Here is a 26,106-nt window from a genome sequence, read left to right as displayed (position 1 = left end):
GTGGTGGAAGTTTCTTTATTTTTCTTCACTTTTGGTGCCCTTTTTGGTCCAGTCTGAGAATTCAACTTCAGGTATGATATGTCTAGGAATTCTATTTCCGCATTCTGTTCGAATATAAATATCCGCGTCGTGGGATACATTGCACTTGGGTCGTTACATATATACTGTCATTTCTTATATCATTTTTTAACGTACAACGAGTTATTGTAGGCCTCATTCGGGTTTCCGTATACATTAATGTGATAGATTATAAAACTGTGTTCGTGTTAAAAAAACTACGCAAAACTACGCAATGAATTCTATAACAGTGCAATAATCAGTTGTCTGTTTTACTTTTGTGTAATAGATTACCTTGATTTGCCCGTCCCGAATCCTAACATTTTTGTAAGCCATAGAGACAATTAAGAAACTAGGGTCTCGTGAACGTCTCATTACACAATGCTGCGTCTCCACCATCTTCTTTGCCGTAAGGCCCGTAAAGGACATAATTTGACAAATAAACATGCTGTACTGGTTGCCGGCTATTTTACCTTCTGGCTAGTACTTTGACTTTGTATATTTTCATAAGGGATACACTCGATTCGTCGTTGAGTGTCCCTTTTAAATTGTAATCTCACCGGTGTAAAAAAAAACGAAACGAGAAATAATAGCTTATTGACAGACTTGAAAGCAGGATATACTGATATAAAATAAGTAGAATTCCTGCTAAAATGAATATATTAAGTGTAATATTCATATAGGCTCGCTTCTATTCAATAACAAAAGATCGTAGGCCTCTGGGAATTATTAGGGTTGCGCTTTTTTTTACACACCTGGTATATGTATTATCTGATAAAAACTGTAATAAAACTTCAGTATACTAAAAACCGTCAGTCAGCGTGTTTTTGATTACCAAACTCTTCGACATTAGAGAAACACTCTTGTTTACTCTACCAAAGACCAATTCACGTAATACCATCTGTGGTTACTGGCTCAGTTGAAGTACTGGGTAAGGTTAAGTCAAAACTAATGACAGCTAGTAATGTCTTCTGCGATAGCGAAGTGGTGTTTAATTATCATGTATAGCATGTGGTTGACTGAAGACGGGAAGAAGAGTTGATGACAAAATTTTATAAAGCTCTACATTATTGCACTGCGATATATAGGAATACGATCTAAATTGTGAACATCAATTGTGCACATCATTGGAAATTTATAATCTTCATAGTGAAATGTTTCGAGGAGGTACTTTAATAAATAATAAAGGGGATCCATTGTGTCCCAACCAAGACCTTTTGCTCGAACGGATGTCTCGACAAAAACTCGCAGGACTACCAATACGCTTCTTTGTATCTAGCTATATACTGTATGCCCAGGATATCTAAAAATGAGGTATACAAAAGTAATCGTAGTTAAATTTTCATGGTCGAGAAAGTATGTGGTAGCTATGAGATAATTGCTTTTGTTCTTGTTTTCTTCTGTTTTTTTTTATTCTTTGAAAGCCCGGCCTGTTGGTTGTACTGAATATTTTATATTTTTGTCTACAGTTTTAAGTACGCCGGTGCTATCAACGACACTCTGGCATGGTTTGCGTAACCGTAGGTTAAACTTGTTGTTATCATGATATTAAAAACATTTATTGTATGTATATTTAAACAAGAAATGAACAGATATTATAGAAAGCCATTTTCTTCTCAATTGTAGAACTGAACAGCAGTGCTACTACGATAACCCCAACACATTCATCATGGCTAAGTGTCATCGATATTGACGATATAGTACCGACGGCGACGGCGTCAAGTCCTTTTTGTAAGCTATATAAATTATACATAAATATACTTGAGCTCAGCTAATATGATGCAATATTTTTATTAAAATGTTTTATTGTCAAACACGTAACGTTTATTATCGGATAGTCACGTTTGGCATAATCAGACATACAACTACACTGCATGGTTGCCATAAAAGGTTCTGAAATTAGCATCTTGAATCAAAAGATTTTATAATTCATGTTTACAAATTTCGGTGGGGAAAACACTATTATAATCAAAATGAATTATTTGTTACTATCATAATTCTTAAAACTTTACAACATCTAATTTCTTTCACTGAAAAGGGTATTTATCAGTGATGCCTTATAGAGCCCAAGTGCATGTACATCATTGAAAACCATTATTCTCTTCTGTTTTTTAAATATTTCAGTCTTGTCGGGAATTTCAGCATCGTCAACGGCATCCATTTATCTTGGTAAGTACAAAATATAACGATTCATATAATAATAATATCGTATCACAACAACATAGTCTCTACGTCTATACCATTATATTGAACATAGTTTTTCGTCAGTGCCTTACCTCAATGACTCACTCAGTGGCTCTAAATGTGATCAGTTGAAAATTCTTCCCCACAGATCCATGCGGAAAAAAGTACCTGTATTCCCCTGGTACACTTAAAAGCCCACTTTATCCCGCTGTATACCCTAACAACATAGACTGTAACTGGACTATATCTGTCACCAACGGAAAGAATATTCTTCTGCAATTTTTATCCTTTTCGGTAGGTCACTTATAACTTTGAATTAATGTTCCATGCATGCCTGCATGGTAATATCACATCCTTGCTGTTTATTCAGAGACTACACGGTGCACTGACACGTTTTGAGTGCCGGTGCTTCATAAATTCTTCACTTTATAATTTTATAATACCTTGCTACTAGACTCCAGTATGCATGCACACATACAATCCGTTTCCGTCCTTCGAAATGAATTCTTGTTTGTGCAATATTAAGAATGTTGCCACCTCGTCAATTCAAGGATTTCACAGTCTTCAGTGACCGAAAAATTTTGACATTAGCATAGTTTTAAATATTCTTCTATTTTACAACCATCTTAAGTTTAGACAAGACCACACAACCCTAAATTTCGTGTTTAATGTATATTGCACGTTTTCTTGCATCGTGCAGGCAAGTACTTCCAAAGCTTGACTGTGACTGGGCACTGTATGTTTTTATCCTGTAAGACAAATTACAGTTCGCGTAGTATTTTGTGTTTGCTGCATTTTTAGCTGGAAGAAAATTCGCATGCGCAGTGTTCATATGATTATTTGGATGTTTATGATGGCGACTCTCAGCATGCGATGACACTGGGGCGGTATTGTGGAAATCGTTTACCAGTGAATCTTGTATCATCTGGATCCAAACTTTTTATCGCATTTCATACAGACGGTAGTGTACAAAGGCGAGGATTTGTTTTGAATTATACAACAACATTCAGTGAATTGAATGGATTATGTGATGTGTATGTTGGCGATGTAATCACAGCTAAAAGTGGTTCTTTGGTTTCAAGTAAGGGTAAAGACTGTACGAAGATTATACTCGCTCCTAGTGGCTGGCGAATAAAGTTCACAATTTATCATGTACGTGATTATAATGCATCTATTTCTGTACATGATGGTGGAACAACGGTCGGAACAAAAAAATATGAAATTGGTATAGGGCAAGTTGTCGGCAAAGGTGGTCCCTTGGTGTTTTACACTTCAAGCAATGCACTTCTGGTCCATACTAATACTAGAAGTTTTGCGAATAGCAGCAAGTTTTATGCAGAATTTGAGATGTTTTCACAGCCAGGAGAAAAATGTCTTTGCCCTCCGACTGTTAACAGCCGAACAATTTGTTCATTTCCAGCGATAGACAATACAAGTACTTTTTATTTCAATAATGACAGTCCAAATGTCTATAACAAAAAAAGATGCACTACATCTTGTAATGAAGGGTATGATTTTGTGAAGCGATTTTCATTAGGTATTCCTAATGTCGACAGAACCTGCCACTTGGACCCGGACGAACACTCAAATTGGATTTCAAATCCACCATTCTTTGATCAGTATTTCATCGACCAAAATTTGATTACATGTAACAAACGCATTCCTGCCACTCAACTTGCAGCGTCCTATGCTTTCGAGTATCCTAACTCAACTTGTCAATACCTTAACTTATCATTTATTGAAAATGAAGTGTATCGTTTTCTGGTAAACACTTCATTCAATTTTTCATATGTTGGGGAATGTTATAAACATGTTATAGGAAACTGCACAGTGAAACCAGTTGATGCTTGGTGTGATTATTATAACCAAGTCGTTCTAAAAATAAAAGACAACGTTATATCGGACAAAAACTCAACGAAGACGAGAAAGATATTTAAACTTTTGTTTGATGATTTTCAAGTTCATTTTAAGGGCATGATTCAACGAATTGTGGAAAAAAAATTAATTGTGAATAATTCAACAAATTTTCATGTTTGGCGATATCGTGAGGTCCACATCTGGTGCCCTACCAATTTTGTAAATGGTAGACTGCATAATTGGGAGACGTCTAAATCTTGTATTTCCTGTCCGGTGCATTATTATAAGAATAGAAATTACTTCCCATATATTTATGAACATTGTCGACAGTGCCCCCCGTTCAAACGGCGCTTGCTAAATGAATCTACGTGTGTAAATGGATCTCAGGCGTATCCCAAACCTTCAAACGCTAACTGTCAACACACGTGTCCTCTTGGGAAATACTTCGACAATATTTCTGGAATTTGCGTGTGGTGCGATTACGGACAATTCCAAAATTCTACAACAGTTTTAAACCCAGTCTGCCAAAGTTGCCCGGCCGGGAAAACCACGACTTTCGTCGGGGCGCAAAGCGAAACGGATTGCATGGTCAAATGTCTTAAAGGACAGTTTGCAAAGTTTCCTTCATGTTTTAATTGTGACAACGGATACTACATGCCATACGAGGGGAATCAATTCAATAAATGCTTTCAGTGCCCGCTGGGTAAAACCACGTTAAAAACAGGAGCGGCAAACTTGACTGACTGTGTGCATGATATACTGTTATACTGTCATCAAGGGGAATATTTTGATTTCAACTTCCATCGTTGCACGCAATGCCCACTAAATACGTTCAACGACCAAAAGAATCATACAGCATATATTTGCAAGCAATGTCCCCAAAACAAAAAAACCCGAAACGAAGGATCGACGAATGTCTCCCAGTGCATTTGTAGTCGAGGAGAGTTTCTAAACGTGACGAATCAAGCGTGTGAAAAGTGTCCCAACAATACTTATCAAGATAGTATGGGCCAAAATTCATGCAAATCTTGTGCGAGAAACACATTTACCTTAAAACCCGGTTCAAAGACGTGCATCAAACGTTGCCATTTTGGGACGTTTTTCAACAAGTCTGCCGAAATGTGCCAAGATTGTCTGGTGGGTTATTTTCAGAACATTACAAACCATACCTTGTCTAGGTGTTTACCATGTCCACAGGATTATTATGCCAATAAAATAGCAAGTAAGACTTGCACTCAATGCCCTAATAAACGGATAACGGCCTCTAACGCATCATCTGACGTTTCCGAATGTCTCAGAAGATGTGAACCTGGTTTTTATTTAAACGTGACCCTTGGAAGTTGTGTAGGATGTCCAAAGGGGTTCTACCAAGGTAGGAAGGAATATAGGTACCATTTCTGCACAAAATGTCCAAGTGCTAATATGACAACTCTTGTATCAGGTGCGACCTCAATCGGACAATGTGTCGAGTATTGTGCATCGTCCCCTTGTTACAATGGAGCTGAATGTACTAACATTGATAATGATTTTATCTGCACTTGTCCTTTGTATCTTTCCGGGAAGCAATGTCAGACTATTCTAGATAAAAACAATACGGACCTAATGGTGATATCAATCAAATTTTCAAGCTTAAACTGGAATAGTAATCTAAGTAACCCCAATACCAGAGATTTCATAGAATTGGAAAAACAGATTGGAAACTACGTGGTGGACATATTTAGGAATGACTCAACTTTCCGCACAGTCAAGATCAAGAGGTTCATGCCAGGAAGTGTCGTAGCTTTTCTTGAAATAAATTATGTAGCTGGCGTTGTTTTTAATAACCCACTGGACACCTTGGCAATTGCTGTTGTTGATGGCAAATTTGGTGAATTAACAGTCGATCCCTTCTCGTTAAACCTTCGTAATTACACATGTGGTACCTCTTTAGGGATGGAGAACGGGCGTATTCCTGATGGTGCAATTACCTCAGGAGTCAAACATAATTACCATCCTTTAACGAATGCTCGTTTGAATCACAGAGGTCCAGGTTGGGCTCCACAGCCTGGCCGTTTGGAAGACGCATATCTTCAGGTAGATTTTGGCTTGATTGTGGAATTAACGGGCATTGCAACGCAAGGATCGTCTTACGGTGGTGGTAGATGGTTACCAGGTAGCTGGTTACAAGCATATCAGCTCAATTATAGTACTAATGGCAGTGTATGGCAGAGATATAAGGCAAGAACAAACGTAGCTGTGGTAAGTCATTTCATATTTGTCGAAATTTTCATATGTATATCATTTTAATTAAAGATCCATATTAATGTTATCATATGCTATGTCATGTACGGGCTGTATTAAAAAACGAAATCTTAATTTTTCCAAAAGGCCTACAATCTTTTGTTATCGAAAAGAAAGCGAATATGAATTGTATAATTTGTCGGCGATGTCTATTGTGATTACACTGATTAAATGCTTTGTCAGAGTTTGTCTATCGAAAAAAAACATCCACTTCATTGATCACTTAACAAAGCACTTTATTCTCTATGGGCCGGTTGTATCAAGCCCATTTAGCTTAAACGGTGGATAAGTCAAAATTAATTCATTTCAAACATCTCTCTGGAATGAGTCAGCTTGAATATCATGCGCTGAATATGTAGTTGTAAACAGTGTCTTAGTTTGTATTAAGGTAAAAAAAATTTAGTTCGCTTGTTGAATAAAACGTTAGACTTGCTTTCTATTTTGCCTTATCCACCGTTTAAGTTAAACGGGCCCAGTGGCAGTGATCACCGACAATCCCCATCGCCGACCGTCGAGAATCATGTTTATATATATTGTTGAAAGTCCGCAAACATCCAATTTAACAGTTTCTGGCGCTCTAACTATCACAAGTTGTGGTTGTTGTCGACTTTATTCACCGACGAAACATAAAGAACAATTTTCTTTTAGGTTTTTATTGCAAACGTGGATGTAAATACCACCGTTCGCAACGACCTAGAATACCCAGTAAGGACAAGATACGTGAGAATTTTACTCTTTACAGTGTTCAATGCTATCAGTTATCGCTGTGAGTTTTATGGTTGTCCTATACCAAAATATGGCGTTTCGCCAACGGTCGTGCCCCGAAGTACTGATGTCCTGAAACCAAGCAGCGGTATGTTTCTTTTTGCCATTATGATTTCAAGATAAGATTGAAGTTTTTCAACCGTCAGGTTTTAACTTCTTGTTAACCGTGCGCTTTATTTGAAACTTTGAATATAGCCTACATGCACACTGCTTGAGAGCTATTATATACAGTTGTACAATCTTTAGATTAAATTTGGTATAGAGGTTGGGGATTTGTTGGATTAAGTACATGGCTAAAAATAACAATACGCCTATAATGATACACGACGAAATGAAATATAGCCTCGTTTACCCTACACATTTACCCTACACTAAATTCTTGGCAATTTGATCCGAGCACGTCCTTTGTATTAGTAGATTGAGGCGTAGCAAGAAATATCGCGTTTAGTGTAAACGGGACTAAAATTTGCACCTGAATAAGACGCCATGCATAACACAGAGGACTCTGGAGACGAAGCTAACAAGACACTAATAAAATTCCGCACCTAATTTATCGAAACTTTAATTTGCCAGTTACCGTATCTAGGGAAATAGACGAATCCCCGCATAATGTTTGCAAATATTGAAATTAAATAATCCCATGGTTAATCTCAAGGAAGTCTAGTTGCTGATCCAAAAATACATGAAAGTTGATATCCTCTACTAAAAAGATTATCTTTTCATTCCTATCAATACATGTTAATCCTGTATCATTACGATAGCCATTCAAATGAGATCAGATGAAAGTGTAAAGTTTACACAAAATATGCGACAGTGACAAGCTAAGACTAAAAACAAAGACTCTTCATCTGGCTTCATAAATGTTATAACATGCATTTGAGAAATACAACTGAATTTGATGATGTTACGATATTTGAAATTAGTTCTAATATTACCTGGTACAGTATATCCAATTTAGTTTCTTCAGACGTATGTATGTAATATTTCAGGGAGTTTTTGGCACGTTTTTCCAATGTATAGAGATACTACGTAAATATATGCAATATTTATTTATCTGAAGTTAATTTTAGAATTCATTCGTTAACAGGGGCAGACACTCAGTCAAAATGCTGAAAATAAATTAAAAATGTCAAATGTGTATAGATTTCGCTTGTAATATTTATGCTATGAGAGGCCGAAACACAAACGTTTTTCGTCTTAGCTATATGTTCCCTTGGTGTTGTGCACTGATGATTGTCATTTGCTACTTCTTAGTACTGGGCCCAACAATTTCAACGGCACATCGTCCGACACGTGAGTCAATCATTTTCCACAACGAGAAAAGATACAGAAAATCCTGATGCTACATGGATGGTTTCCACCCAGGAAAATTATCTTCCATAACCAGATTAGACAAATATAGTATCTTTTGTGTTTGAACCAACTTGTTTTGGCCAAGAACTTCCTGACAAAGAAACTTTTCTTTCCATTAGTAAAACTGTACTCATGATGATTTGCGCTGGGTGGAAAATTTTTACAATATTCTTTTTGGAACATTCCACTATGCATGCCCCTTGTAGCTCTTGTTAACAGCAACATGCCCTTACCAGATCCAGTTACCAGATTTATTTAATCTCAATTGCAGATCTGAAAAGTAGCTATATAACACCAACACCGTCCAAAGCCTCTTGTAAGTTATATAATCGTATTTACATGCATGCATGTAGCGCTAATTTTTATGTTAATTGAATGGCTTTGACGTGCAATAATTATATTAGTTGTTATTAGACAAGGTAGCGTGTATTCAGCATTGCAATACGACTAATACGTCTACTATCATGCGATGTATATCTCAATATAAATTTATACTCATTTCTCTTTTTTTTCAATTTTGCAGCCTCGATTGCAACGCCAAGTACTTCTATGACTCCAGGTGAGAATTAATTATGACTTATCTCATGCATTCCTCGACACATTATGTCATAACTTTTAATCTACTACTCTATACATACAAGTAAAGAATTTGCTTGACGGCACAATTTCTGGCCTAAACTTTACGATAAATTGCAAACTAGTTCCTATTGCATTACTACAATAGCCGAATCTTAATTACCTTGCAGCAATACCTCCTAATTTTACATTGTATACATAGTTTTATGCCAGGGGAAGTTTAATTGGGGGAGGGTGGTTGCATATATAAATTCGTCTTATGCCCGACTGATTTCTTTTGTTAGCCATTTAGCTATTGTTTCTAAGGTTGTACGAATATGAATATATGAATATACACCCCCCCCCTCCAATTAAGCTTCTAGTGACGGCCCTGCAGCCCCTGCCTTATCCATGGCCTAGACTTTACGTTAAGCTTTATCGTTAACAGTCCCAGTTTACTTAAATGTGACGCCGGTGAATCCAAAAGTCGTTGAAAACAGTATTGTTATCTTCTCTTGTGATTGTGGTGGATGTAACTTACGGCCATTTTGGTTAAAAGACAGTCTGCCAATTCATTTCAACCAATCAGAAACGCCCTACAGTTTGTTGCCAAATGGGAGTTTGGTCATCAATGCTTCCAGACATACTGCCGGAAACTACAGTTGCGGAATAAAAACTTCCTTTCGGGGCTGGATGTACAGAAGTGTTGAGCTAGACGTATGGTGTAAGTAATTTTGTACTGTAAGTACCATAAAAACAGTATCAATTTCATTGGTAATAAAAAACCCACACTTTTTCGCTTATTTTTACCAATTAAATTGATTAGTTGATTAGTTGTTATAACAATTTGCTTACAGAGCAAGAAGTATCGGACTTCTTGTACACACCATGCAGCCCTAACTAAAATACCTTCATCACTCTACCATGCCCAGTGCCATTGAATAGTCGTCGTTTTATGTCTGGTATTTGTAGCCGTATACTTGTGCATAGTTGATGGTTTTTATAGCATGACTAAATTATAATGTTATTTATAGTTAGCTAAGTTGATCTGAGAAAATATTTTTTGAACAATTTTCCATTATAATTTCAGATTTAAATGCTTTTCATGTAACTGGTGATAAAAATCCTTATCGAGGGGAAAACATCAGCCTGAGTTGTCAAGGAGATGGGAATCCTTATCCTTCGTTCACCTGGTACTTCAATGATCAACCACTTGAGCAAAATTCCCGAATATTACTGGAGAAAAGCAAGTTAAATATTTTCAATGCAACGATGAATGATAATGGGGAATACACATGTGTCGCTAACAACTCCGCCGGCAGTGTCCGACGTACACTTGTCGTTGCAGTGAAAGGTTGGATTATAACTTGTTTTATTTTCCGGTTCACATCTTCCAGTTTATTTTTACTTTGGTTATTCTCTATTGGAATTTCATATATTTCTAAATCAGCGGAATTAAGACGTATTTCCTCGCGGAAACATTAGAAAATACTTGAAAAAGAAATGGTCGTAATGACTGAATCTCTGACAAGCAATGAACAGCGCTGCATGACTGCTTTTTTAAACTTTTGATTAACTTTTGCTGTTTTAATTAATTACCATGCAATCCTCAATTTCTTACCTGTTAATGTGGGATTCCTCTTTCAATTAATGCAAAACTCCACCCGGAAATTTCACTAGGATCGCTTCATTTAAACTGTGTGCAGTGACACAATAGCCTTTTTTTGCTACATTAACTATGCACATGTTTTAAAAGAGAACAAAAAATTGATTGCCCAAAAAATTGTACTAAACGAAATTCATCTTTACTCAATAAATTGCATTTTATTATAGATATTCCGTTAGTAAAAATATCAACAAACTTGCCCAAATATATTCTTGTGGATAAATATATTCTGTTCGCTTGCCATTCTGAGAATTGGAATTTTACTCATCGTCTTTGGAAGATCGAACTTGTTAAAGACGGAATACCAATAATTACCAAACTGCCATTTCCTGCAAGAGAAAGTGACACAGGAAAATACCAGTGCAAAGCAACTATTGGTGCAGCATCACGCTTCTCTACCCCCTTCTTCCTAATAGTCGGCAGTAAGTCATATTTTGTTTTATATTGCTTGTTATGTTGCTACTCATAGACGTAAGGGCTGATCACCTCTTTACAAATAGCTCCTTCTAGACCCGTCGTTTTGAAAGGAGACCCGGAAACAAGTGCAACAGGAATCAGACTTTCATGGCATCCTATCTCTAAGACGTTTTGGAATGGAGAGGAAGTATCCTTCGAAGTAAATGTGTTTTCTGTGAGTCGTATCTTGCAGAAATCACATACAACGAAAACAACCAGTGCAATTATCTCTGGTCTACGTCCTGACACAACATATATTATCCATATCACCGGGATTACCGTTTTTGGCCGGTTTCAAAATAGCACCGTCACCTCGGTGAATACAAAAGAAAGTGAGTTTTAAAATATATTTCAGATTAATTACATTCCTTTATTTCTTTGCAGAACTGAATATATGAATAAACACCCCCACCCCCAATTGTCGTTTCTGCCCTGTTCATTCACGATACCTGCGATGTTCCTTTCGGAATGGTCAACTGAAATTAATTATAATCAGAGTGGAAAAAGTTCAACCTATATTTCTGTATTAATATAGACATAATAGACTTATGAACATGCGGTCAATGAACATGTGTTTTTTTATGCTTTATCAAGTTACACTATGATGTACATTTGCAGATAAAAACATTATAAAATACCAGCTACACGTACGATTGAGAGATTATGAATTTTCAAACAAGTTGTTGGATGAAACTTCTAGTCAGTACAAGAAGTTGAAATCGAAAATGGAAAAATCGGTAAGGAACAGAAAAATTTAGTTACAGGGCGTTGTCAACAAGTATTTGAGAATTGAGATTACACACCTGGTTTTCACAGTCAATTGTAACTCTGCACTGAGGCAACTGAGCTATGTTGAAAATGTATTAGTGAAAATGAAAATGAGAAATAATAGTCGTCATATATCTTAGTATGCGTCTACAGCAGCTACACAAGTTTGAATTTTATCCATTTTTCTTTTTTGTAGCTTAAGGATATCTTTGGAAGATCAAAAATTCGTTTTTGGTTTATAGTTTCAACTGTTTCCAATTTTAAGTACGTGTATGAAGTATTCTTTACTAAATTTAACCGTTTACTTAACTCTCAGTTTAAACTTAGTTCTCAGTTTGAACTTAACTCTCAGTTTAAACTTAGTTAACATGTTTTTATTCTTGTTTAGAAAGGGAAGTGTTGTGGTAGTGATTGTTGTCTCATTGAGCAGTCAATTTAAGGAAGATCCATCCGAACTTGTAAGCGAGTTAAACAAAGCTGACGCAATCGCAGAGTACAAATTTGACAAGTCATACACAAGACAAGAAGGTAGAGTTGTGCATGCAGAATATTAGGTAGTTTTACCTTTCTCATATCTATATCCTAAATTTTTGAGACTTTATTTAGGAAGTTAAGAATTGTTAATCATATTATTATAATCATTTTTTGTATGCGTAATGTACGTTACAGAGTTTATATAAGATTGATCATACTTTGTGGTTTTATTTTACATGCTTGCTTGTTACATACAGATCTATTTTATTCCTAATATAATTATGGTTCCAATTTAATTCAGTTTTAATTTTGTTACCTGTAGATTTTGATGAATGTGCGAATTCAGGTTCCAATACCTGTCATGAATACGCACATTGTGAAAATGTTCCTGGAACTTATATTTGTAACTGCTTCGAGGGTTTCTTTGGTGACGGAGAAAAATGTCAAGGTATTGTACACATGCAGAAAAGTATAAGCATAAAATGCATGAATGCATGAATGCAATCGTTTACTGGTAAAACATGATTGAATTCATTATATTGCAGAAAATGGATATATTCCGTCATTTCATGACATTACTGGCTTTCATGCAGTGTAGCACGCATGTGGATCTGACCATTCGGACCTGACACAAGTTTTGCTACAGTCATACATATAAATGAAGCAATAATTATTCGCATCCCTCGTTAGCTGGAGTAATTTAAATAGTATCGAATTAAACAAAACTTATAGTGATTTGGTGATCAATTTTTAAATTGAAAGCACATATTGTTTTACAGGCCCTCCGCAAATTAGATCAAAGTCATCAAATATTACCCAGTTTGTTGAAACAAACGTCACCCTTGTTTGCACGGTGTTTGCCAATCCTGATCCCACCATTTCTTGGAAACGTGCTGATCGCGATGGGAAGTTCACAGAAATAAAAAAGACACGGAACAAGTATGATGGAAATTATTCCATTTCAAATGCGGGTTTAGAGGATTCAGGAACATATTTATGTTATGCGTCGAACGAGCTTGGTCATGACTCTTACACAACAACTGTAATAATCAAACCAGGTAAACTTGGATATGTCCATGACTCCATATTACAAATTACTCTTTAAGACTTTTCTAATCATCGCATTCAAATTGCTCTTTCCCATAGTCATTGTTGATATCGATGTGGAGATAAAGCTTTCTAACAAGACATTCAAAGAAGAACTGAAGAATAAGTCTTCTCCTGCTTATAAAGAATTAGAGGAAGACGTTTATGATGAGGTATAAGCCCGTATAACGTATTGACTTCTTACAATATATGAGGATGAAGATGTGGAAAGATGTCGCGCGTGAGAATAAATAAAAAAGTTTATTCGTTTTGTGTTTCAGCTTTATAATTTTTTCAATAACACTCCTGGATTCGAAGACATAGAAATTCTTGGATTCGTGTAAGCACCAGGATTTGATTTTCCATATACAATGATGAGTTACTGTTGCACGAATACTCCTCCTCTTATATGATATTGAACATGGAATCTGACCAGTTTTACATTCATTTTTCTTCAGCAACGGAAGTATCAAGGTAATATTTCGAGTCATTGTCAAAGTTCTAAAACCTTCAAAAGAATCAAACGATGTTGTTGCAGTAAAGATTGGCCGTAAAATCAACAAGCAATTAAAGACAGGTCGTATTGGTAACATACAAGTTGTTCCCGATGCGATAAAACTGAAAGGTAATATAGATTATCCAACAAAAAGGTCAAAATATCGCTTATGTGTCCGTGTATAAAATTCTTTAGCATAATAGTCTTTTTGATATATTCTATTAACAATAATAAAGCTTCTTGAACAATGTAAAGTTTTCATATTCGGCTTCATGAAAATTTTTTTGCATTTATCATCACATGTACATGTAAGGCTTATGTATAGTGACTGTAAAGAAGGAGAATATTGTGACACTGAAGGTAAATACGATATTATGATCTAATTAGATTAATTTCCATAATGATCAAGTTCTCTATTTCTTGAACTTTACCGAGCATATATAATAGGTATAAGCAGTAAGAAACTGAATTCCCCTACAATGTATTAACTGGTGTAACTCGATCATGACCATTTGCAGCTTTAAAACCAAGATGTTGAGACTTTTTAGCATCCAACTCACTCTACCCCTTCATTTCACTTTTACTTAATTATAAACGAAAATTAATGAAACAATACTTGAAATGGCGTGTCGTTCTACTAATGTTTTAGAACATGTTATATTTTTGTTGACATTCCAGTGCCACCTCCTCCACCAGCCAACGTTACATCTTCCGATGTTAAAGAGACAAGAGTTCATATTTACTGGGAACCTCCGGAACTTCATGAGATGTTTTCTATCGAGAAATATTACATCACTTATTTAAAGTATGGTTCGAAGATCTGGTCTAATAACACTATCAATGCTGAACAATTAACCAATACTCAATTGGATAACCTGGAGAGTGATACGTTCTATATTATAATAATAATTGCTGAGAACGCGTATGGTCTTGGTAAAGAAAGCAGCAGAATAGAGATTAAAACTAAAAAAGTTGAAGGTATTTGACTATACTGACTGAGTCTATAATGTATGCATTCCCAATATCAACAGAGAATAACTAGAGCGGCATTATGTCGTTATTTGATACAAGAAACAGAACAAAGTAAAGGAAAAAGACCTGATGAAAGAAAAACTCTTGTTGTTGTGATATTTTAGTTGTCTCACCGTGGTACTATGTTGGTCCTATAATAGCTGTTGCTTGTGTTGTACTTCTGGTGGCGATTATCTTTGTTGTAAGACGTGTTTTACATAGTCATGCTTGGAAACCAGTAGATGAAAAATTCGATTTGGGCAAAAAAGTAAGTTGACTTTCAGCTTATAATCGTAGGAATACTGTATGACAATGCTATGCAATGCCTTCTTCTGATTTTGAAGATACGTACTACAGGAAGTATAGAAACCATAAGCAACGGTATGACTGGCAGTGCATTTTTTATAAAATTTCAAATTAAACCAAATTATATATATTTTACAGCCATTTTTCCAAATGCAAGAACGAAAAAATCAAAATGAGAATACATATACAAACGTGTTTGCTTCAAATGCCCAGAGTAATTCAACGTCGGCGGAAATTCTGAGAACTCGGATTGAAATATCAAATGAAATCCTAATTCCTGGAGCTTTTGGCTTCCACGTTGTACGAGGAACGTTTTTAGGGCATCTGGAAAAGGAAAGAAAGACGTGTTCTGTTAAAATGCTAAAAGGTATATATAAAATATAATCAAAATTAGTTTATGCAGCCTATGCAATGCAAGCGTCTTGTTTGTTATTTTTCGTTTCAAAGAAAGCACTTTCAAGGATACACTAGAGCAGCGAGGGTTATTGCATTTAACGTTGAAAACTGAATGACATCAATAGCAGTGCAGATAACATCTTCAGTACGGAAGAAACATGTGTTATACTCTTCATTATTCCTTATATATATTTCAGAAAATGCGAACGAAAATGACCACCGTTACCTTATGAATGAACTGGCCACCATGTCTGAAATAGAAGACCATGAAAATGTTGTGAATTTGATTGGTGCTTGCACAAGTGAAGATGGTATTATATAATCACGCGCAGTTATTGGAGGGGGGGGGAGGCTTGTCAGGAAAAAAGAATAAACTTTTTAGTACATCGGCAAGAATACTATATTGATAGGTGCTTACTATACATGCAGGTGTGATATGAAAAGTCTGTTTTTGTTTTGTGTAGGTCCTTTACTTTTAGTGCTCGAGTTCTGCTCCCGTGGAACTCTTGAAACCAATCTTAGAGATAACGAGAAAATTGAGCAGTTGTTTTTGAAGAAGACAAAAATTAATTTAGCAAATGAAATTGCAAATGGAATGGCGCATCTTACAAGTGAAGGGGTAAAATAATTTTGTATGTCCTGGATATAAATGAGACATTTAATATTTGATATATCAATTATCTTTTCTCATCGTGACACTGATCTCAATGCCTTAAATCCACTCGACAAATACCAAAGGCAACGTTCAAAATTCGAAACTAACGTAGTTTCGTTTTTTTTTAAGATTGTTCATCAGGATCTTGCAGCCAAAAATGTACTTTTGACAGATGATTTTACTCCAAAAATTGCCAACTTCGGTCTTCCGCGTGATCTTTATGACTCGTATCACAAAACAACTCAGGTGAGAGATTACTGAATAATATCCATACATCATGATGATTAAAAAGTCATAGACAAATAACTAGCATCTGATGTCTCAATATGCTCTTCAGTTTTTCTGAGATTATTTTTATTATTTTGGAGCCTCTTGTGTTGATAAGGTGCCGTATAGTAAATTATACATGCATTGAATAACTATATGCATTGCCAAATCTTGATTGTCCATGTTGACACTCGCATAAACTCTACTTGCCTTTCCCATTTTCAGACAAACTCCTCAATTCGATGGTTGGCGATAGAATCTTTAACTGATGGACTGTACACAACAAAAAGTGACGTGTAAGCTAAACTTTAAGCTGCTTCATTTGCTGGATTTATTGGAGTCAATTTAATTTGTTTTAAACATGTTCAATTTAAATATTTATATTGCAATAATACTGTTATAAGGTGGTCGTTCGCTGTCTTAATGTGGGAAATTGAAACTAACGGTTAGTTCTCGCTATGCACTTTCGACAATGTGTGACTTTATATAAGTGTATTTGGATATTACATTACTACGTTTTGTTCATTGTAACTTTAAAAAAGTTGAGTTTATCCAATATTTTCATGGTGCGTTTTTTACTTTAGGCTGCGTTCCATATCGAGAACTCGATGTCGAAAATTTGGTAAACCAAATTCATGGAGGATACCGTTTGTCAAAACCTGAAGAAACATCAAATGAAATGTATGTGGATTTTTTAAGTATTTTTTTCGTTTTGCAGCCTAGATCAGATAGTATTCATGAAAAGCTTTTTACCTGTATTTATGTGTAGGTATAAATTGATGCTTCAGTGTTGGGAAACCAACCCAGAAGACCGTCCAACATTCCATGTAATTATCGACATCTTGGAAGAACATATTAAAAACAATGAGGTGCGTTAAATATGCTACCATAATATCAAACTTATGCATGTCTGAATTATCATAGGCAGTACAATTAGCCATATACACGTCATATATTGTTCAAGTTTTATTTCATTGCTTAATTACATTGATATAACAGCAATATTAAAGCGTTAGCTATGCATGGCAATATAACCACCCAGTCTTCACTGAGGAATTTCATGTGTCATAATTATATACAACTTAATTTTGCCTTTTTTAGTCTTTCGTTGATGTACCTCTAAGCATTAGCACCTGATCAACGAGATCTCTGGTGATATGTTTTAATCATTCATATACGTGTTGGCTAATAAATTTAATCCATGTTAATTGCTTTTATGGTAAAATAATTACAAAGGTGATCATTAAGAATGTGGCGATACATACACTACACAAGGTGATCATTAAGAATGTACTACAGTCGTATCTTATATACGTAATTTGATGCTAATTTGAAATGTTTTTTACACAAATTGAATTGATGTGGATATATCGATTTATTAAAATATAAGTAAAACAAATATATATGTGAACAACTTCACTACTTCAGTACTACAAGTCGATATTTGTAGGATTACTCTATATACTAGATTGACTTTTTATAAGTAATTCACTTTAAAAATTATTATATTATTACATAATTAATAATTCATATCATGTGACTTAATAGTATTTGATATTTACAACTAGTCTATCAATCAAAGTAAAATGTGCACAAAAACTTCGTGATCAAAAGTTCTCTTTGCGGAATCCAAATCCGTATTTCCTGCAGTAAATTTTAATAACTTTACCCATCACAGGAGCACCACAGAAGAACACTGTTACCTTTCCCCGTTTTTCCTTCGAGATTTTTTCAAACACCTAAACAAAAATAAATATGAGACTATATTTAATAAAATATTCGCTCGGTTTAATGGGTAATAGAATTTCTTCTGAATTCTGCACATCTTTTCATCCCATCAGCAGGTTGAATTTTGTCCTTGGTTGAGCTTATTTAACTTCTTGAGCTAACTAATAATGATAATATTTCACTCTTACCGTATCCCAGTTTGGTCGTCCTGGCGAGGTCTTCGTTCTTAAACCAGTGATCATGTCAACTGATTTCTTCGCGTGCATTAGATCAAGCGCTAGCTGAAGTCCGATTCCTTTCATATCATCTTTCTTTAAAGCAGAAGTCATGTGGATGTGCATGTCCAAGAAACTTTTTGTCAGCCTCTGACAACACTGCTCCACTTCCAGTTCGTTCAATAAACTCAGAAACCATTCAAACGAACGCTGGCAACGATTGATCCAGAAGAAATCAACCTGAAAGGTATCGGTTATTTAAGTTACATAAAAGTCCAATTCGTTTTTTGAGCAGGTTGAAGAAATTATTGTATGAATTAATTAGCTTGTGGTGGATAGAATGGCAGTATAAGATGTTGGTAAAAAATTGGCATCTGGTATGAAGTGTCATACAAACTAGTGAAACTACACACACAATGCAGCATGAAATATGATGGATGGAATGATTCGGACTAGAATTATAAACTAGCAACGATCAGTCATAGTTCAGACGTGAAGTCCGTGAAGACATACCGATGCAGACAGATGAAGAAGAGGCAAGTTATGTCGAAGTAGCTGAAGGTGTACTGAGAATATGCAAAATGGTTTTAGTTATTTACGCACCTTCTTTAGTTTCTGTAATCCTTCTGGAATCATTCCAACCCATTTATGCTCACAATTTGGACAATCTATTGTAGCATTTTGGACTTTCTTCATAATACTTTGAAGGATAGATGCGAAAGGAGTAACACCAATTCCACCAGCTATCAAAACAGCATGTTCTGCTTCGAATATATGGACAGAAGGAGCACCGTATGGTCCGTCGACATAGATCTAAAAGATTGCATGACCATTTTGAGAATATGGAAAACAGAAACTAAACTATTTGAGTTAAAACGGGAACATAATATTATGGCTTAGTTATGTGTTGTTTACCCTCAACTTCTTCCTTCTCTGTCTCACAGGTTGTCGCACAACAGTTGATGATTTTTCCTGTTCAACAACATCTCCATTGCGATTTTCATCATCAGCTTCCGCACCTTCATTTTCTGTACCGATGTCATCTTGCTTGTGTCTATACGTAAACATGTTGAATTGAACTCTTTTCCTACTTAGTGCAATTCAACCTACAGTATGCATGCAGCCCAATCGAAAACCATGTGTTTGCTTAGTGACAAAACTATATTGATAAAAAATGAACATTTACCTTTTCTTATCCTTTATTCTGAAAGTTCTTTCCCGCCTAATGGCAACAGAGTTATTTACCAAACGATGTCGGCCTTCTTCCATAATATCTTCTTCAAAATAATCGTATAATTTTTTCGTCCATGTGCCAACACCTCTGACATGCACCCATAAAACGTCTTCTTGTTCCGGGGAGCTGCTTATTGTAAATGGATGCCATTCGTTTTGTGCTATGGCTGGAATATTGATGTGAACATAGTCTCCTGGTTTATATTTGAAGTTGGGAGGTCGAGTGATGACTAAATGTGTTACCTATAAATAAACATAGAGAAAAGCATAAATCGAAATTCAAAACAAAGTGGGTTGTATGTTTCGTGTGCAATTCTCTTCAATGTTATATTCTTCCGATATCGGGTAAACTATTGATTATTAAACAGGTAATTTTATGTAGTTTTTTTATTTTACCGATTGAACATTTACGATGGTGGTGTAGTTAGAGACGATGGTTACCCTTATGATTAATTAGTCTTATGATTAGCATGTGGTAATGCGTTGGCCTGGTGATGAACCAAGCAAGTGATAATAAAATAAGGATGTACCTTGGATGGCATTGTTATGCCTTCTTCAATATATGTTGGTCCATATCGTGCCAAGTTGAACCAACGCAAACGAATGACTCTCTCAATAATGTACAGCACGCCAGGAACAATGATCCACTTCCAAAAATTTGGAGCATGGAGTATGATTAACACCCAGAAGGCGATGAAAAGATGATGAGTCCAGTAAAACAGCTGAGAAATAATAAAATACCATTTAAAACAAATGATTGGAGCTTGTATTTGGAGTCCACATATTGAGTCTGTTGTTTCGTATTGAAGACGTGGCAATGGCAAACAGCTGGCAACAGAAATATATTTACCTCAAAATATCCTTTATTTCTAACAAATGGCTGAGAACAAATAACCATGACGATAAGTATGAGTAATAATATTAGTCCTGTTATCCCGGCACTTCCATGAAACCATCCTTGGCCCGCTTTTGTTGTGAAAAGATATTCCCAAACTGCGATCTGGGTTCCGTTAATTTCGGGAGTAGAAACTATACGAAATAGAAGACAGTTGGTTATATCATCCAGCGTGTTACACGCGTATATATAGATCATTAGGTAGAATTAGGAAGCAAACTTACTATAAAAGCCAAGATGACCAATTGTGTGTCCAAAACTGAGATAGGCAATAAAGAAGCCGACGAGTTTGTGAAACATTATATGATCATCGATAGGCAGAACATTCCTGAACCATGTCGTCCTCACCCACGTTAAGCAAAGTTTCAACATTAACACAAGAACGAAAGTACAATTCAGGTTTAAGCACATTCCGTGAATTCTAGCCAGGACTACGAAAACGCCCATTGGAGCTCGTACTATTCCAACCCATATCATAAGAGCGGCGTTAATCAAGAGGTAAACGAAGATGAAACCAACACGATCTGGGTTGTTGCTTATGTAATTCCACGTGAAGTATTTCGGAATGTAACGAGAGATTGGTTTCTTCTTTGGTTTGGTCGGTGGAGTTAGCCATTTGCCAGCACTAATAATGCGAGAACAATTATACTTAGTAAAGGTTAAGTTGATTAACATAATGTTCTGGAAGGAGACTGCGGAGTTATGATATATTAAACGCCACTACATTTAAACTGATTTTCATGGAGGTATGTTTGGCAACGCAGTTGTGTGAATGGATAAAATGGCCACAAATTACCAAAAAATCTTTCCTGCCTTTGTCAGAATTGGCAATATTGTCAGATTATCTACATGCTGCAATCATTAATACCTGATTGTTAAATTTTCAGCGATTCCCGGAAATTTGTCTAAGAAATTTCGTAACTCATCAAACGTGATGAATCCTTTCCTTTCTGTATCAGACTCCTCAAACAAGACCTCCGTTAATTCTTCCAGTTGCTGGTGATCCATACTTAGAGAGCTTTCTTCAACGCACGATTCTAGAACGGTTCTCATCTCGCCACGATCAAGCTCACCATTTCCTGAAACAAGGGCAAAACATGCACATAGTCATATGTATTCCATTGGATTTGAAAATAAATTCCAATACAATATTATGTTAAAAAAGCATTTATATAGCATTTCCAATATAAAAGGAGTAATTTTCATAAGATTTGCTTTTATTTTTTGCATGGTACAAAATACAGAAACGACTGAGAGAGAACTTACCATCGATATCATAAACTTTGAACAAAAATTGCAATTTATCAATTTGACTTCCATTTGTCAGTAATTCCAAGCCTTGACAAAGATCTCGCATAGATATAGAATCATCCTCATTCGTTGAGTCCGCTTTGAACAGGGAGAAGAAACGTTCAGCAAAGAAACTCTGAAATTGGTTAAGAACATGATGTGATCAATATTTGTTCATCCTATGTTTATTAGACCTCAGTTCTTGAAGGAGATGTTTTCAGAAGGAAGTGCGCGCTAATTTCATATTTACAATTAACTTCTCTGGGTAGAAATCTAAGCCCAGAACTTCTTTAGTGCATGCCGTAATGTTGTTTATCATGTGTTCCCAAGAATCTGTGAGATGCCCACCTTCTCAATGTGCAATCCCTTCTTGAATTGCTCAAGAGTTATCAATCGTGATTCGTTGCTATCGACTGAGAATTTTTCTTCAATCCATTCGTACCATTTGGAATCTGCTGTTGAACTATAGAAATACAAAATAGGCGGTTACGTAGTAAGATCACTAGTGCAATGTCTTAATACAACGCAATATATACAAGCGAGCTCATCACAGGTTCTAGCTTACCATTCAAGTCTATCCATGGCAGCAACGATCTGGCTTAAACTAATTTCACCCTCATTATTTACATCCATCAATTTGAAGATATTTTCTATAAACTGAATGAAACATAAAAAAATTATGCATCAAACCAACTATATTTCTAAATGCGGTTGTATTGATGACATACTGGAGTGGGGATGCAATTGTGGCGCGTAAAAAGTTAATGACTTCTATATAGCTAACAATTTATTTCAATACAAAGCATGTTTGTAAAAAAATATACGACATAATGTATACCTGCGGTTGTCTCAACTCTTCTTTAAATTTCTCAGCGTCAATATTACCGTTAGCGTCAGACAAGTTTTCTAATCTGTTGCTAAGCCATTTTAGCGGCTTTGTATTTCCTTTTCCATTGTTCGTTTTTGTACGCCTATTTGTAAATACGAGAATATTTATGTTTTGCCTACTAATTCTTTCATAATGTATAAGATTGGTGCGCAAGGTTGTATCCAGGATCGATATATCGATAGCGTGATAGCCAAAGCGCAAAACTTGACTAGATTGCATCGTCTTGAATAGGTTATAAACATATCGTCAATTTTATATTTAATGCATGCACGCAACTGGTTTTAAGTAAATTGTATTCGGAAAAAATACTCACTGAGATAACAATCTAAGAGATCCAACGATCTCTTGAACTTGAACGTATCCAAGATCTTTCGCATCAAACATAGCGTACAGCTTCGAGCTAAAATCCTGTCAAAGAAAAACATGCTCTTTCAAGTTTTACTTCACAATTTCTTTTTGGTATCAAATTAACAACAATTAGAAACGGAAGAGTTTACTTCAATGTTTCAAGGGACGTTTCAAGGCCGGGAAAGAAGGATGGCTGTTGAAAGAGGATTTTTTATAATATTTTAAAAGAGGATTTTACTGTCTATTAATTTCCCGTTGTACTTAATGATTCATTATTTACATCGCAACAGAACTGGTTACTGGTTATGGAGGAAAAAACAACATCTGTATATACGGCCTACGGGATAATTGGATAGTAGCTAATTATGAATCATTCCAAGCTTTCAACTCGGTAAATCTTATAACTGCATTTCAAATATTGTTTCGTCTAAGTTTTGGCTTGTAACCAAATCGTATAAGAGCGGGAAGGAAACCAATTTATATATATGCCTCGCGGAAGTAAGTGCAGACAACACAAAGTCTGTAACTAACAAAGATTGAACTAGTTAATATTGTTTTATAGTTAAAAGAGATTTGGATAATAATCAAATCATGAATAAGAGAAAACAGTTTCTACTGAGAAGTTGATTTTTTCCTTTGCTAGTTTAACTCGATCAAATCGAATGCTTAACTGCAAAAATAGTTTTAACGAGGAGCAATATTTTAACTCAACCGAGCCCAATTCTGCATGTTATGATTTCCTGTCGGCAAAATTTACCGACTCTCAGATAAATGCTGAGTGCTGACCCCCTTGGGGGCTAACTATCCGATAATAAATATTTATATGGTGCATTCGGTAAATGAATGTATTGCATGCAGTACGTAGTAATAATACTTTGAAATATGATTGATATGTACAGTATAGTATTATTTCTAAACATGATTGCTTGGTAATGAGTAGCTAGTATAGACTTCTTTTGCTATAAGTGAGGTGATTTTGGCCCTCTAAACACGAATTAGTTATATAACTTACTTTGTATATATGCACGGATGTGAAAGTGCCGTTCCCAATATATGGCGGCTATAGTGACAACACAACTCATATCGACTCCACGCCCTCAGATCGCCTTATTCCGAACTATTAAACTAGGTAGTATATGTTTTCTATATTTAGAATCATCATATTATCCAACAAGACTCGGGAAACCCAAGTTAGACTTACCCCAATATCACCAGAGGCTCGGATGAATTGATCTTTGGAAATTTTGCCATATTTTCCTAACAGACCAAAACTATCCCTAAACCAAGCAGATGGCCTACGGTCATATTTATCCATGGCGATTGTGACGTTATTTTCCTTTTCGTCTTTCATACTGACCTTAAAATAGTAAACGTGAAATTGATATGGGGTTTTACAGCGGAAAGATTTTTTCGGCATATTACCATGTAGCTAAGAGTCTTAGATTGAAATGCGGATGTATATACCACTGAACGGTCTGAGCCACTTTCGACGTTTAAAACATCATGGCATAAACCTGTGTGAGTAAAATGTTTGATCGTATATCATTGGTATACGAGCATTCAGCTAATAAACATCGTGAACAGCAAAAACATTTTGCAAAGGGAATGAGAATCAACTATAATATTTCCATTCAATCGAGTAAGGGGTGAGTAAAGGAAGTGGGTGATGGTTTATTTCCCCCCTCCACTCCTTATAGGACTATTTCTCACAAATACGCCCATATTAATTATGCAGTTATATAACTTTAGCACCCCAGCATGATATATGATAATATACTATTATATAACTGCAAAATTTTCACATTGCTGTTTTCATCGGTTGTCAATGAAAACAAAACAGCGGCCCATCCTTTAATTATATAACATATGACAATTAGAATAGTAAAATAAGTTCCTTCTCTCCATATTGGTGTAGGCTTTTCCTTTTGAAGTCAATTATCAAATTTCACAATGATATCAAAAAAGCGACAGGAGCTCCTTGAAATCCTTGACTGAATGGTAGGGAAGGGGATTGCATGGGATGAACGAGAAGGGATAAACTGAACAAGAAGCGAAATGGGGAAGTTATATAATCCGCTAAGTTATAATAGTCGTCTGAGAGAGCTAATATAGTCTACCGTTAAGACAAGCCCGCAGAATAGGAAATTTTCGTGTTCTTGATCACGTTCATATATAGTCCTGATTATAGGGCTATTTTACGCTATGTTACTATTCGAATTGAAAACCTATGTCCAGCATTGATCTATTAAATTCATGTGCATAGAACGAAACTGATGATAGTAGCTTAAATCTGGTCAAAATGTTTAGCGTTGTATTTTGTCCCATCACTTAGTTAAACCGCTCTGACTTCGCTTTTTGTCTGATCATAATGTACCATGCAGTTTTGGCGCAATAGACTATAAACTTATGTATATACCCATGAATGCATTGTATTAGTTATCCCATAATATATAACACCAGTATACAATTACCTCCGTAGTTGATCTGAAAGACTGTAAAGAGTATCCTCAACTTTCTGCACTTCACTCTTCCCGCTTTCTTGTCGATCTTTAACTAAGGCTTTCAAATATTTATTTCGTTGATCCGATGACAGAAGCTCTCAAAATTGTCTCGGTTTCCTCCTTATATATAGCGTTTTGTTAGGAAACCGGATACCATCATCCTCCATCTGATAATTATTGTCCTCGCATTCATAATGCTCACCACAAAGAACGTCAACTTAATTCATTAGTATATATTGTGTATACAGTAAAAACTGCACGCAATATCACATACTGTTTGTAATGTCAAGTGGAGTCACCTTTAAGGCGTTATAAAAGTCCCCACCATGTACGACATTTCGCTTCCTGGAGTTTACCGTTTAAATCTCTCATGAA

At 35.7% G+C, this 26,106-nt stretch overlaps 2 protein-coding genes across 2 annotated transcripts; one reads left to right on the top strand and one right to left on the bottom strand.

Annotated features, from left to right (window-relative positions):
• The first annotated feature begins 3,079 nt into the window (after positions 1-3,079).
• Positions 3,080-18,167, top strand: LOC114518358. Its single transcript, XM_028538341.1, has 28 exons — positions 3,080-6,336; positions 7,027-7,231; positions 8,398-8,436; positions 8,768-8,812; positions 9,020-9,055; positions 9,500-9,775; positions 10,142-10,405; positions 10,885-11,139; positions 11,218-11,505; positions 11,792-11,910; positions 12,138-12,205; positions 12,330-12,469; positions 12,738-12,863; positions 13,195-13,473; positions 13,562-13,674; positions 13,783-13,841; positions 13,960-14,126; positions 14,676-14,975; positions 15,134-15,276; positions 15,453-15,681; positions 15,908-16,021; positions 16,175-16,329; positions 16,495-16,611; positions 16,858-16,928; positions 17,037-17,077; positions 17,217-17,313; positions 17,402-17,501; positions 17,734-18,167. The coding sequence occupies exons 1-28, from the start codon at positions 3,115-3,117 to the stop codon at positions 17,767-17,769; spliced, it is 7,104 nt and encodes a 2,367-aa protein (XP_028394142.1). The 5' UTR covers positions 3,080-3,114; the 3' UTR covers positions 17,770-18,167.
• On the bottom strand, positions 18,154-26,094 carry LOC114518951 (NADPH oxidase 5-like). Its single transcript, XM_028539001.1, has 16 exons — positions 25,702-26,094; positions 24,432-24,587; positions 23,196-23,290; positions 22,832-22,964; positions 22,559-22,650; positions 22,342-22,456; positions 21,970-22,129; positions 21,572-21,782; positions 20,928-21,328; positions 20,659-20,837; positions 20,339-20,530; positions 19,762-20,051; positions 19,491-19,629; positions 19,179-19,388; positions 18,549-18,815; positions 18,154-18,371 (listed from the first exon to the last, which is right to left on the bottom strand). Exons 2-16 carry the CDS (start codon positions 24,579-24,581, stop codon positions 18,240-18,242), a joined length of 2,766 nt encoding a protein of 921 aa, XP_028394802.1. The 5' UTR covers positions 24,582-24,587; positions 25,702-26,094; the 3' UTR covers positions 18,154-18,239.
• Between the last annotated feature and the right edge of the window lie 12 nt (positions 26,095-26,106).

Source organism: Dendronephthya gigantea, unplaced genomic scaffold (assembly GCF_004324835.1).
Source record: "Dendronephthya gigantea isolate DGI-Jeju-01 unplaced genomic scaffold, DenGig_1.0 000000F, whole genome shotgun sequence".
Taxonomy (NCBI): domain Eukaryota; kingdom Metazoa; phylum Cnidaria; class Anthozoa; order Malacalcyonacea; family Nephtheidae; genus Dendronephthya; species Dendronephthya gigantea.
Note: the sequence above shows the minus strand (reverse complement) of the source record. Positions and strands in the feature narration are given on the sequence as shown.